This window comes from Budorcas taxicolor, chromosome 16 (genome assembly GCF_023091745.1).
Source record: "Budorcas taxicolor isolate Tak-1 chromosome 16, Takin1.1, whole genome shotgun sequence".
Classification (NCBI taxonomy): Eukaryota; Metazoa; Chordata; class Mammalia; order Artiodactyla; family Bovidae; genus Budorcas; species Budorcas taxicolor.
In genome coordinates, this window is record NC_068925.1 from 80,473,825 (window position 1) to 80,487,085 (window position 13,261).

Sequence of the window (13,261 nt, forward strand, 5' to 3'; positions counted from 1 at the left end):
AGAGGCAGTGGTCCCCATCAGCAATGGGATTGGGGAGCGGGCAAAGGTCACCTTAGGCGGCATCCCTGAGTCTCTGCTGGTGGGGCGTGAGGGAAGGTTTTGTGGCAGGACTCCACCCCCACCCCCACGCCTGGCACGGCTCCCCTAACGTCACCGGGGCTCGGGGCTTCTGCCCTTGCTGTTGCTCTGCCAGGACTGTCCTTCTGAGAGAGCCCCATGACCGCACCCTTCTCTCTTTGGGACCCCAGCTTCAGCGTCATCACTGGGGCCCAGGACCCCTCCTTCCCTCCCCCCACTATCTTCATCCCAAGGTTGGGGTGTTTGTCAGCAGCTGACCCCGCTTGCCACGCCCCGTCTCGTCCTTCCTGACTGTCTGCCCGCCTCACTGTACAGCCTGGAGCTGCTGCCTCGTCCCCTGAGTCCAGCACCAGCGTGGGCATCGGTGTCCCCAGCGCTGGCCCTCGGTCCCCACCTGCGGTGGGCGCCATGAAGGCTCCAGAAGTGGCCTTTGGGAGCTGTCAGAGCAACACGCACAACCCCCAGGCACGCGGGCAGGTCACAGGCCAAGGTGGGCTCACGGAAGCCACGTGGCGAGCCCCGAGGCCAGCCTGCACAGCTCAGCGCTGACGAGGTCCGCGGGGGAGGAGCACCCGTCAGACCACAGAGGACGGGACACTCCAGCCACAGACAGCTCTGGCCTCATAGGTCGTCCGCAAAGCTCCATGTTGGAGCATGTGGGACCGCCTGGCACACAGGAGGGCCTCAAGGAACGTTTGCTGAATGAATACACAGCAGAAAATCCCATCTCTGATGCTGCTGCACGCCTCAGAGGCCTCGCCATCTCCGTTTCTGAGAGGGGACGCTGGACCCCAGGCTCTGACACGCACGCAGGGAGACAGTGCCCACCCCAGAGCCCTGGCACTGCCTGGGTGAGCACCATGAGCCTGTCTGACCAGGAGCTGAGACCAGCTCCCTGCAACGCGTGCTGAGTCGCTCCAGTCACGTCCAACTCTGTGCGACCCCGTGGACTGCAGCCTGTGAGGCTCCTCTGTCCACGGGATTCTCCAGGCAGGAGCACTGGAGCGGACTGCCATGCCCTCCTCCAGGGCATCTTTGTGACCCAGGAGTCTAACCTGGCTTTCCAGTATTGCAGGCAGATTCTTCCACTGAGCCCCCAGAGAAACCCCTGCAAGGAAGGGCCTTAACTAACAAACATCCCTCCGCAGACAGGCTGCTCACTGGGGCTCCAGAACTAGTGTTGGCTGGAGGCGGGCCTGCTCTGTGACCCTGACTCCCCTGCTCCTGGGGGCATTGCAGCCAGACCCCCTTAAGCCCTGGGCTGAGAACAGCGGGGCTCAGACCGCACCCCATCCTGCTGCTGCCTCTGTCTCCAGGGGTCAGTCATCCTGGCTCGACTCTCCGTGCCCCGAGGCCCTGGGCTCCGTGGGGAGGTGGGGGTGGGGCGGGGCTCCCTCCGGAGGTCCGCAGGCCTCGGTCCCCCTGTCTGACCACACTGGGGCCTTCAGGACAGTGGGCCTGGACCCCAGAATCCCTGACGCCAGCGGCCCCTTGGAGGACTCTGGGCCCTGCAGGGTCCACAGAAAGGCGCCGCAGGCTGGTCTGGGGCAAGGTGATGGAGCCGGGAAGCTCCAGTCACAGTTCTGAAGGCGGCGGGTCCTCCCCAACCCCCAGGCCTGAGGCTCCTGCCTTAGGGCCCAGGCTCTGTGACCTGTTCAGACACAAATCTTGCTGGGGTGGGCCTGGAGCGTTCCACTTTTCCACTCACAGTCGTTCACTGTTAGGACCATCTGCGTCAACGGGCCGGAGCGGGTTTGGCTGAGAGGGGGAGCCTGTGTGCAGGGGGCGCCGTGGGGTCTCACGGCCATGCTCGGAGCAGGCCCCCGGGTGCTGCTGCTCCAAGAGGCTCCCCGCCCCGGGTCCTCCCCGTTCTGCTCCCCAAGCAGACCCTGGGCCCGCTGCCCCGGAGACGTAGGGGGCAGGTCGGGAGGTTTGTCTCCTAAAGCCCCCCGCCCCAGTGTGTGGGAGGGCTTGAAGTGGGGGGCCATCTCCCCAGCAAAACAGAGCCTCAGCCCAGGGTTTGGAGGTTCGAGAGCCTGCTTCCTCACAGCTCCCTGAGCTGCGGCAGGGTCTGAAGGCACCGGGAGACCCCTGAGACCGCAGGGGGCAGCCCTGCCAAGGACTCCTGCTTCCTGAACTGCCTGCAGGGACAGCAGACAGTGGCCCGGGGAACCACGTATCTAGAACGCTGTGGCCGCGAGGGTGGATGGGGCTGCTGGGCGCCGCCTGAGACCGGGGCCGGGCCATGGAGTGAGTGAGCGGAGACCAAGCACGGTCCGGTTCTGTCCATCCTGGAGGGGTGGGCGTAGGGCCCAGGCGAGGCCGGCTTCTGGGAGCAAAGGGGGCGCCTCTTGGGCACCCCTACTCTGAAGCTTTTCCTGCGTGGACGTGAGGGAGGTGGGGGCGAGGCCCTGGCCCACCTGCCCTGGCTCAGCCCCCGGTGTCCTGGGGAGCTGGCCTGCGGCCTGAGGTGCCAGTGCCCGGGATTGCAGGCCCTGGGGTGTGTCTGCAGGACCCCTCAGCCTCCAGGCTGGGAGGAGGGCCCGCTGGTGGGAGGGCAGTAGCTGCATTCATCCTGACGCACCCTCCCGGCATGGACGAGACCTGAGCCTGTCCCCCCTCCCTGGCCTCTGCTTCCCTTCACAGGAGGAGAGCCAGCTCCTGCGGGGCCCGTGCTGGGTAGAGGGTCAGGAGTGTGTCCAGAGGGGGGTGGCAGGGCTGAGGGCCGCAGGGGGAGCCGGTCACCTGGGGGGGGCAAGAAAGCGAGGCACCCACGTCATGGGCAGGAAATGGGGCCTGGGCCGGCGTGCTGACAGCCACGCTGCTTCACTGAGCTGGTGCGCCAGGCCCTCCTGTAGTCACACACATACATGTGCACACACGCACGCACACATGCACGCACACATGTGCACACACGTGCATGCACACAGACGTGCACACACACATGCACACACATGTACGCACATGCGCACAGACACACACACACACGCACGTCATCCTCACAGGGGCCTGGAAGGGCAGCACTCCTATCCCCACCGAACAGATGAGGAAACCAAAGCACAGAGAGGTTAAGTAATTTCTCCAGGATCACACAGCGGCCGACTGGCAGGGCCGTGATGAGAACCCAGGCCCCATGACCTCAACCACCACGTCATGCTGGGAGGGGAGAAAATTCACACGGGGACCCCCGGGGGGCTCATCAGATCCCGTCCTCTGCCCTCCAGGCCTGGGTTCCTCAGGGCTTGGCAGTGGGCTGGGAACACAAGGAGGGGACAGAGAGGGGAGGCGACAGCCACCTCCTCAGCCACCCCCGTGTGGCCGGACAGACATGTTCCCCCGACAGTTCTGGAGGACGGGGAATCCGCCCCCCCCCCCCCCCAAGCTGGGGCTCACAGACTGCAGGGAGCTGCACCAGAGCCAGACTGGGGCGGGGGCGGCAGGCGCTGCAGCTGCCTGAGGCCTGGGCTCTGCCGGGCCTCCGGGGCCAACATCTTGGGCCAGGCGTGCAGGGCAGCTCCGACTCTGTCCACCCACCTCTCGGTGCCCACGCAGCACCTGGGCTGAGAGGGGCATGGAGGAGCGTGGGGAACTCTGAGCCCCCGATGGGAGAGGGCAGGCATTTCGCCAGACCCCCGAGCAGTGGCCCGGGCTTGGACCTCTGTGCCCGGCTGGCCCGGGGTCTTTGATAGGCAAGGCCAGTGTGGGCCGCTTCCTGGGGAGGTGGGGTGGGCCAAGCGGCAGCGGGCGCATTCCGGACCCTATAAAAAGACGGCAATCCGAGCCCAGGAATGTCAGGGGCCCGACGGCCGGCAGGCACGGGGTGGGGGTGGGGAGGGGCAGCCCCTCAGCCCCCTGGCTGCCCCAGGCCAGCCTGACGGGCGTCAGCAAATCCTCCCGACCTTGGACGTCAGCACCGGGCCCTTGCTGGAACCTCTGCTAGCAGGCCTGGACGAGGGGTCTGCCGGGGCCTCCGCCCTGCCTCTCCTGTGGGTGGGCGGCTCTTGGTCGGCAGGAGGGGGCGGTCCTGTGCACTGGGGGCAGCGGAGCAGACCCCTGGCCTCTGCCCTGTAGACGCGAGCAGTACGCTCAGGACACACGCCCGGGACACACTTGGGACACACGCCTGGGGTACACGCTCGGGGTACACGCTCGGGACACACGCCTGGGGTACATGCTCGGAACACACGCCTGGGGTACACACTAGGGACACGCCTGGGACACACACCCAAGACACGCCGAGGTCACACACCCAAGATACACGCTCAGGATACATGTCTAGGACGCATGCTTACACAAGCTCAGGACACACTCTCAGGAGACACACCCAGGACACATGCTTACACACGCTCAGGACACACGTTCCCGCCAGCCTCTAGACTGTCACTGAGAGCCCCTCCCCTTCCTACCCTGGAAACCACTGACCTGGGGCTGTCCCTCTGACTCTCAGGATTCTGCCCAGTAGGAGCACAGACTCCTGCCTGATAGAGACCATCCCTGCTGGACACACGCTGTAGGACGCCAGCCCGCTGTGTGTCTCATCCGGCAACCCTAGCCTGTCATGTTTTCTGCAGGGTCATAGATTGCTGTTTCTCGAGTTCTCTTTGAACCAGCTGTGCCCGGCTTCTTGGTCTCTATGCGTTGAATCAGCCTATGGCCTGTGTTCCTTCTCTGTTTTAATCAGAGTCATGTCTTTACCCTCTGCTTGTGGGCACAGTGACAGATAAGCAGCTAAAGCAATGTTTCCAGCCTGCCCCAGAACTGGTCACTCCGGCACTGCCGCCGCTGATTTTCCGCGTGGGTCCCTTGCTCTGGCCCCGGCTGCATGGAGACGCTCCCAAAGGTTTCCCTTCATTAATTCAGTCGGGGGTCCCCCCCGGGGCAGGGCCCCTTCAGGCTTCAGGAAGCAGGTGGGCCTTAGAGCGGTGGAGCTGACCTCCTGGGGTCCTGGGCTGCGGCCGGCGCCCTGGGTCCTAGTTGGGCTTCCACCCCTCTGCCCTCCCACCGGCCCCAGGATGGCTCAGGGTCTATTCCGCCCTCCTGCTTCCCTGACACACGCTGGCCTGTGTGAGCGGCGTCCGCCGCCTGCACTAGGCTGGGGGACCTCTGGCACAGGCAGTGTGGGTCAGTCCTGCAGGCATACAGCAGCCTGCCTGCCCTCTGGGGGCTGTGGATGTGGGGCCGGATCTCCGAGCTTCCTCCCTGGCCTGCGTGGCAGCAACTCCACAGTCTAGAGAGAGGGGTCCTGGGGAGACGCCAGGAGCTGCTGTCCTGGACGGCCCCTCCTCCAGCCCCGCCCAGGACCACTCCCCGGGGAAGCAAAGACCTCCTGCGTCCCCTTCTGATGAGGAGGGAGCCACGCCCAGTGCCCAACCAAGGGCCCAGGTTTGCTGCAGAGCCCACTGTGCTCTGAGAGGGCACTGTGCCTCAGTTTACTCGTCTATATAACTGTGCTGCCCTGTGGGGCCATGGTGGGCATTCAGGGCAATGAGGCCCTGAGCATGTCAGAGCAGTGCCTGGCACAGGGCAGGTGCCCAACGGATGACGACCAGGACGAAGATGGTGATGATGGCATTCGGGTGGAGGCCAGAAAAGCCGTCCAGATAAATCAGATGTTGGAAGAAGAAAAGGGTTAAAGAGGTCGGGCACAGATGGCAGGTGGGCTGAAGAGGAAGATCTTGTCTGAGATAATCCTTTGGTCATCAATGCGAGTTCCATCCTTTGAGTCCAGAACAACCCAGGGCCTCTGTGACGGGCTCTGCGGCCGGGAAGCCCCACAGGGGTGCTGAGGCTCAGCACAGTGAGGGCTCCTGTGCTGATAGACGAGGTGGCACAACCTGCAGGTCTCGACTCAGGCAGAGCCTTCTTGGAAGTTTACAGCGCTAACCCCTTTTACAGGTGAGGGCGTACAGCAGCGCAGCAACTCGCCCGAGATCACACAGCTGCAGCCCCAGGGCCCCTCTCTGAGCCACCATCTGCATCTCCTGCCTGGCTGAGGCAGGGCCCACATCCCCCCTGCTGGCTGGGACGCCGTCACGGTGGCTGGGACGTGGGCACTGACCCCGCCTTCACGGGTCTCGGACCACGGCGTCTCCCCAGGCCTCCTGGCCGTCTCTGGGCCTCGCCCTCCCCTGCTGCTCTGACCCAGGGCTTCCCCCTGACGAAGCGTCACAGGGGCCCCCAGCTCAGCCTGTCAGCCTGGCTGAGAGCTGGTGGGTGGGGCCGGAGTGGCTCCCGGAGGGGCCCCAGCCTCCTGGGGTGGGGGGCGGTGCTCGTTCCCAGAACAGGTGTCAGGGCTCCCCCCCGAGTGAGGGGCCAGCTGCCCGGGGCCGCACGAGGCCCGCCCCCACCAGCCTGCAGTCGCCCAGAGTCGGGGAGCCTCTGTGGCCCAGGGACGGGGCACGTGCAGGCCTGGCCCAGGCCAGCGCCGTTGAAGGTGCCGGGACACCTTCCTGCCACCGCGCTCCCCCTGGCAGCCTCTCCTGGTGGGCTACAGCCTGTTTAATGTTGGCGTGTGCAGACCCGCCCAGGCACCCCCCCTACCCCATGACCCAGCTGTGCCCCGGCCTGAGCTGGGTGTGGAACTGGGCGTCCCCCTGCACACAGGCCCACTGCTTCCGCCTGACGGGGACAGGCCTCCCTCAGGGGTACGCTGAGCACTGGAGGGATGGGGGACTGGACCTTGCCGGGCACCACTGACCGGGCCACGGCACAGGCAGCCCTGGCTGGGGACGGCTGTCCGGACACACCGCATGGCGCATGGGCATAAACCTGACCCTCCCAGGACCTCGGACAGGTCCTGCCAGGGGGCCCAGGGCCCCAGCGGTCGGGGCCTGAGCTGAGAGTCTGTCCTTAGAGGCAGGGAAGGCGGGACCGTGAGTGAGCCACTGCCCTCAGTTCCCGGCCGTGCACCTGCCCCTGCTGGGCCCCGCTCACAAAACACAGAGACGAGACGGTGAAAGACTTGCTGCCACCACCACTGCCGAGCGTTGTCCCGAGCACGGCGCCCGCCCGAGCAGGCCGCCCTCCGGGACGCCGCCTCTGCGCTCCCGGCCCAGGCCAGACCTGCCACCCTCTGGGGCCTCCCTGACCCCATGGCTCACCCAGGTTTTCCTCCAGGACAGCGTGCTCACGCCCCCCGACCCTGTGCGCCTCCTGTTCCTTTACTGCTCGCCTGAGGCACTGGACTGACCTCTGTGCAGACGGGAACTCTGGTTCACAAGGCCAACCCCCGTGGGTGCCGGGGACGGAGCACTCGACTGTTTGTTAAATGAACAAGAGAGTGAACGGTGGTCCGGGTGCCTCCCTTCTCCCAACCATGGCTCTGCTGGAAGGCTGGGGGTGGGAGACGGGAGTTCTCTGGCCTTCCTCAGGTTCTTGTAAGGCAGCCAATCGTGGGAAGAAGAGAAGAAGACCCCTGATCCCTCCCCATTGCTCTGCCCACCCTCACTTCCCTTTCACCGGTTTTTGGGACGATAAACACATAATGGACAAGGGGGAGGCGGGAGGCCTCAGCCGTGTGAGCGGGGAGCCGTGTGAGCCGTGTGAGCAGGGAGCCGTGTGAGCCGTGGGAGCGGGGAGCCGTGGGAGCCATGTGAGCGGGGAGCTGGCCGTGTGAGCCGTGTGAGTGGGGAGCTGTGTGACCCGTGTGAGCTGTGTGGGCCGTGTGAGCCGTGTGAGCTGTGTGAGCCATGTGAGCGGGGAGCCGGCCGTGTGAGCCGTGTGAGCGGGGAGCCGGCCGTGTGAGCCGTGTGAGCTGTGTGAGCCGTGTGAGCGGGGAGCCGGCCGTGTGAGCCGTGTGAGCGGGGAGCCGGCCGTGTGAGCCGTGTGAGTGGGGAGCTGTGTGACCCGTGTGAGCTGTGTGAGCCGTGTGAGCCGTGTGAGCTGTGTGAGCCGTGTGAGCGGGGAGCCGGCCGTGTGAGCCGTGTGAGCGGGGAGCCGGCCGTGTGAGCCGTGTGAGTGGGGAGCTGTGTGACCCGTGTGAGCCGTGTGAGCCGTGTGAGCCGTGTGACCCGTGGGAGCTGTGGGAGCTGTGGGAGCCATGTGAGCCGTGTGACCCGTGGGAGCTGTGGGAGCCGTGTGACCCGTGGGAGCCGTGGGAGCCGTGGGAGCCGTGTGAGCCGTGTGACCCGTGGGAGCCGTGTGAGCCGTGGGAGCCATGGGAGCCGTGGGAGCCGTGGGAGCCGTGGGAGCCGTGGGAGCCGTGGGAGCTGTGTGAGCTGTGTGACCCGTGGGAGCCGTGTGAGCCATGGGAGCGGTGGGAGCCGTGTGAGCCGTGTGAGCCGTGGGAGCCGTGTGAGCCGTGTGACCCGTGGGAGCTGTGGGAGCCGTGTGAGCCGTGTGAGCTGTGTGAGCCGTGTGAGCGGGGAGCCGGCCGTGTGAGCCGTGTGAGCGGGGAGCCGGCCGTGTGAGCCGTGTGAGTGGGGAGCTGTGTGACCCGTGTGAGCCGTGTGAGCCGTGTGAGCCGTGTGACCCGTGGGAGCTGTGGGAGCTGTGGGAGCCGTGTGAGCCGTGTGACCCGTGGGAGCTGTGGGAGCCGTGTGACCCGTGGGAGCCGTGGGAGCCGTGGGAGCCGTGTGAGCCGTGTGACCCGTGGGAGCCGTGTGAGCCGTGGGAGCCATGGGAGCCGTGGGAGCCGTGGGAGCCGTGGGAGCCGTGGGAGCCGTGGGAGCTGTGTGAGCTGTGTGACCCGTGGGAGCCGTGTGAGCCATGGGAGCGGTGGGAGCCGTGTGAGCCGTGTGAGCCGTGGGAGCCGTGGGAGCCGTGGGAGCCGTGGGAGCCGTGGGAGCTGTGGGAGCCGTGTGAGCCATGGGAGCGGTGGGAGCCGTGTGAGCCGTGGGAGCCGTGGGAGCCGTGGGAGCCGTGGGAGCCGTGGGAGCCATGGGAGCCGTGTGAGCCGTGTGACCCGTGGGAGCTGTGTGAGCCGTGTGAGCCGTGGGTGCCGCGGGAGCGGGAGCCGGCCTCAGCGTCCCCCCGACCCGGGCCCTCACAGTGGGGGTCCCTCACGGACGAGCAGCAGCCCGTCCAGGTCCGACCCTCGCCGTGGCGGTGGCCGTCTGGGAAGGCTTCCCGCGTGGTCCTGCCGGGGGCGCGCATTGCCTCATCTCTGCAGGCGCTCTCACTCAGCCCACAGCGCCGTCTGGACGTTTTGAGGGGGCTGCTTTGTTTCAAGATGGAAGGCAATGTGCCTGCTAAGATCTCTGATACTCTCCGGAGGATGGAGTGCTTTTCCAAAGCTGTCAACCTTTTAGGGAGTTGAAATGGAACCAACGCCCCCAGACAGGAACCGCTGAAGGGCAGGGTGGACGCAGGGCATAGAGAAGGGACCCGTCCCAGGACCCGGGCTCCGAGGAGCGCCTCCCCACACCTGCCTCCCCCATGTCGGATCCCACTCTCTGCATTTTTCCAATTATAGCCAAGCACACACTTAGACTCCCAGCTTCTCCCTAACCCAAGATAGATGGATCCCGTGGAAAGCAGCGCCACGCGGAGGCACAGACAGCGCTGCCCTTCCAGGCCCTGGACACATGCGGCCGGCTTCCTCCTGCCCTCCCCGCACAGTTAGTGCCCGGAAAGCCTGCTGACATGAAGGGGTGCACCGCCCTGTCCCCCGGGAGCCTGGGTGGGAGGTGCCCAGGGCCACGGCCTCCAGTGGCTTTCCCGGAGCCTCCGGGTTGTTGCCACGTTGGCAGCACAGTGATCCAGTCAAGGCTGAAAGTCAGAGCCCGAGTCAGACTCTCTGGGAAGACAGACATGTGGGGGGACCCCAGGCAGGGAACCCAGACCCTCCGGGTCTCAGTCTCCTCATCTCAGAAAGGGTCTAACGGCCTCACGGGGGAGGAACGAGACAATAAGGCAAAATGTTCACGCAGAGCCAGGCGTCTAATGAGCACTCGGGCAATGTTGGGCATTGGACTATGATCTGGCTTACGGTAAGTCCATCTTTTATCCTCTCCAAGCCTCCGTTTTCTCATCACAAACAGACTGAGGCAGGGAGGAGCAGGACAACCTGACCCAGGAAACCCCCTCCAGCTGCGGCATTCCCTGGCCTGTGGACGTGTTGTGGGTGCTGGGCTGAAGGGAGCGTGGTGCTGACACAAACTCCCGCAGAAAGGCAAGCTCCACAGAAGCGCGTTTCTTCCAAGTCACACCCAGGGAAGGGAGATCAGCATTCAGCCCCGTCACTGGCCTCACTAAGCCTCAGTCTCTGCATCTGCCGAATGGGGCTGGCTTAGGGGCTGTGGTGCGGAGGACACAGCTTACTCTCACACGGTGCTCAGCGGTGAGTCCCGCGGGCACAGCAGTGGAGCCAGAACCAAGGTCACCTCCAGAGCTGACTGAGGCCCTTCGTAACCTTTGCCAAAGCCCCCTGATCATCACTAACGAGCTTCCTGACTCCAAATTAGGCCAAAATGCTGACCCCGTGCTCACCCTATAGCACCCTGACCAACTGTGCGTGCGCGAGAGCTAAGTTGACTCAGTTGCGTCTGACTCTTTGTGGCTTAAAGACTGTAGCCCACCAGGCTCTTCCGTCCATGGGATTCTCCAGGTGAGATACTGGAGCGGGTTGCTGTGCCCTCCTCCAAGGGGAGCTTCCCCACCCAGGGATGGACCCATGTCCCTTACAGCTCCTGCTTTGGGAGGTGGGTTTTTCACCCCTAGTGCCACCTGGGAAGTCCACCCTAACCAATCACCCAGCAGCAACCTGCCAGCAGGAATTTTCTTTGTCTTGAGGCTATAAAAACTGGCTTCTAAACCAGGAAAGCGCTGCCTCTCTCCGGGCTGTTAGGAGGTCAGCCTGCTGAGCTCGCAGCACCCCTGTTTTCTCTGATCTTTGGTCTTAGCAAACTCATTCCCTTCTGAAATGCTCCCGAGTCTGGACATTCCTTCCCAGCCCCCGCTTGGACTGCCTCAGCACTTAGCACGGAGCTGGCACAGCGGGTACTTGCTCAGGCTGGCTGCTGATATGACGGAATCCAGCCCAGCCAGGTTTCCCTGCAGAGCTCAGAGCCGCTCAGCCCGCCCTGCAGGTCTCGGGGACAGGGCTCTCTACCCTCCCAGGGGGCTGGGGGTGAAGCTCCAGCATCCCCCACTGGGCAGCAGGCCAGCAGAGGCGGGACCACACTCTTACCAGGCCGAGGTTCAGCCTGTTGTTGTCATCTTCCGGCATGGGCAGGTACACGGCCAGGGCCACACAGTTGGCAAAGATGGTGAGTAAGATGATGGTCTCGAAGGGTCTGCGGCGGAGTCAAGGAGAGAGTGAGGCGCGGGACTTGCGGGTGGAGCAGAGAGTGCACTGGGGGTCTCCGTGGACACCGAGGCCCAGCGACGGGCCCACATCGCACTTCTGCTCCTGGCAGGGGTGTGGGCGGGGACCCTCCTCCATCAGGGGATTGACTGAGAAGTTCAGGGACCGCGAGGCACTGGCTCCCGTATGGGGCTACTCAGCTCCAACGCTCAGGGAGTCTTGAGTCCCATCTCAGTCCCTACACCCCCACCTATCGCCCAGCCACCCACCCCTCTGTCCCCTTGAAGGCGCTACAGTCAGACAGTCCTCCGGGCCTCGGAGGAGCAGCCAGGGAGGCTGGGCTGGTGTGAGCCGGGTGAGGCCCCTGGGGCAGGACGGGGAGCGGCTGTGCGCCCTGAAACCTGGCCTCTGTGGCCTGAGCAGGGGAGACTGCCCCGCGGCAGCTGCACCCCCAAGTCCCAGCACCCCCTGCGCAGGGCAAGCCAGCTGTTTGCCAGAGGGCACCTCCAGGTCCCAGCACCCCCTGCGCAGGGCGAGCCAGCTGCTTGCCAGAGGGCACCCCCAGGCTCCCTGGACTTGCTGGTGAGCAGTAGGGGCCCTGGGGGAGGCCGCCAGGGAAGGTGGGGGTGGCGGGGACTGAGGGGTGAAGATGGAAGAGCAGAGGTGTGCGTGAGCTGACAGCGGGGATGCACCCTGTGTCCACAGCTCATGGGAAGGCCCCTTGCCCTTTCCAGCCACCTTCCTTGGGTTTGGGGAGAGGTGGCCTCAGGGCAGAGGCCTGGAGAGGCGCCGGGAGACAGGCGAGAGAGGCCCTTGGCCCCTCAGACGGAACGGGCAGGGGGCCCCAGGGTGGGCACAGCAGTGTGGGGGCAGGCCCGGTCCCACCAGGCGCCCCGGTTCCGGGTTCTCTGCCCCTGCAGCTCCCTCACTCTCTATCTTCTAGGCAACAGCTGGTGGGAGCTCGGTCTTCCAAAGCCCCTCAGAAATATTCCAAATATTCCCAGCCGGTGCGCTCAGCACCCCCATGACAACAGCCTTCCCTCTGCCTTCATGCCTGTCCCCCTGGCCCCAGCAAGCCGGGCATTTTCATCATTCTTCCTCCCAGAGCTGATGCCAGTGTGGAGGGGGTCACGTCCCTGTGCCCAGGGCGTGCGGCCCAGCCGGGCCTGATGTCTGCACAGAGCTTGGTGCCCACCCCACCAGCCTCCCAGCCCCGCCGGCCCCCGCCACCCAGTCCCATGTCAGGGCCTCCACGCCTTCCAGCACCTTCCAGAGGTGGCCTCGGGGCCCTGCGCCTTGCCCTCAGCCCCCTGCGCCCGCGCCAGGGCCGCCTTTCCCAAAGCCCCCGGCTGCACCCCTGGGCCCCAGTGCCGGGCCCCCAGAGCTTGTGATCACTGAGCCCCCTCCTCCCCTCCGCACAGCCCCTGAAGGATACTTCCACTCGACAATGCTGATGCAGGCTTTCCGCACAGGGTTCTGGAGGGTCAAGCAGAACAAGGCCCGGGGCGGCCTGGGCAGGACCTCTGGGATGGGCTTCTTGGCCTGCTTCCTCCGCAGGCCCTCGTCCTGGGCTGGGGCCGGCTCCATGGCTCCCGCGGCCTCGGCCTGTCCTGCTCGCCTACCGCTGCCCTCTCCTCCCTGCGTCCCAGCGCCCCCCGCCTCCTGGACTGGGCGGCCGAGCTGGGGCGCCTGCCCTGCTGAGCCAGCCGGGCGGGGCGGGATCACTCTCCCTGCTCCGGGGGTAAAATTAGCCTCCCCTGGCTCCCCGCTGGCCAGCCCCGGGCTCCACAGCCAGGCAGCTGTCACCCCTCCCCAGCCCAGCCGGCGGCATCCCGGTATGTCCCCAAGGAGGCGGGGGGAGGGTCACACACAGGCCCAGGCTGGAGCGGCGGACAGCTCAGGAAGTGATCTGGAGCCCCCAGACTCACTGAGCCCACG

The 13,261-nt window shown here is 65.6% G+C and overlaps 1 protein-coding gene across 2 annotated transcripts in view; it reads right to left on the reverse strand.

The window, feature by feature from the left end:
* The window catches only part of CACNA1S (calcium voltage-gated channel subunit alpha1 S), a 57,745-nt gene extending 44,724 nt beyond the window's left edge, over positions 1–13,021 (reverse strand). Inside the window, exons 1-2 of one of the 2 annotated variants that reach the window (XM_052653454.1) lie at positions 12,759–13,021; positions 11,207–11,312 (exon numbers count right to left, since the gene is read on the reverse strand). In XM_052653454.1, coding sequence (XP_052509414.1) covers positions 11,207–11,312; positions 12,759–12,910 — 258 coding nt within the window. In that variant the 5' untranslated portion in view covers positions 12,911–13,021. The remainder of the gene's footprint in view (positions 1–11,206; positions 11,313–12,758) is intronic. The other variant, XM_052653453.1, reaches the window with a different exon arrangement.
* Between the last annotated feature and the right edge of the window lie 240 nt (positions 13,022–13,261).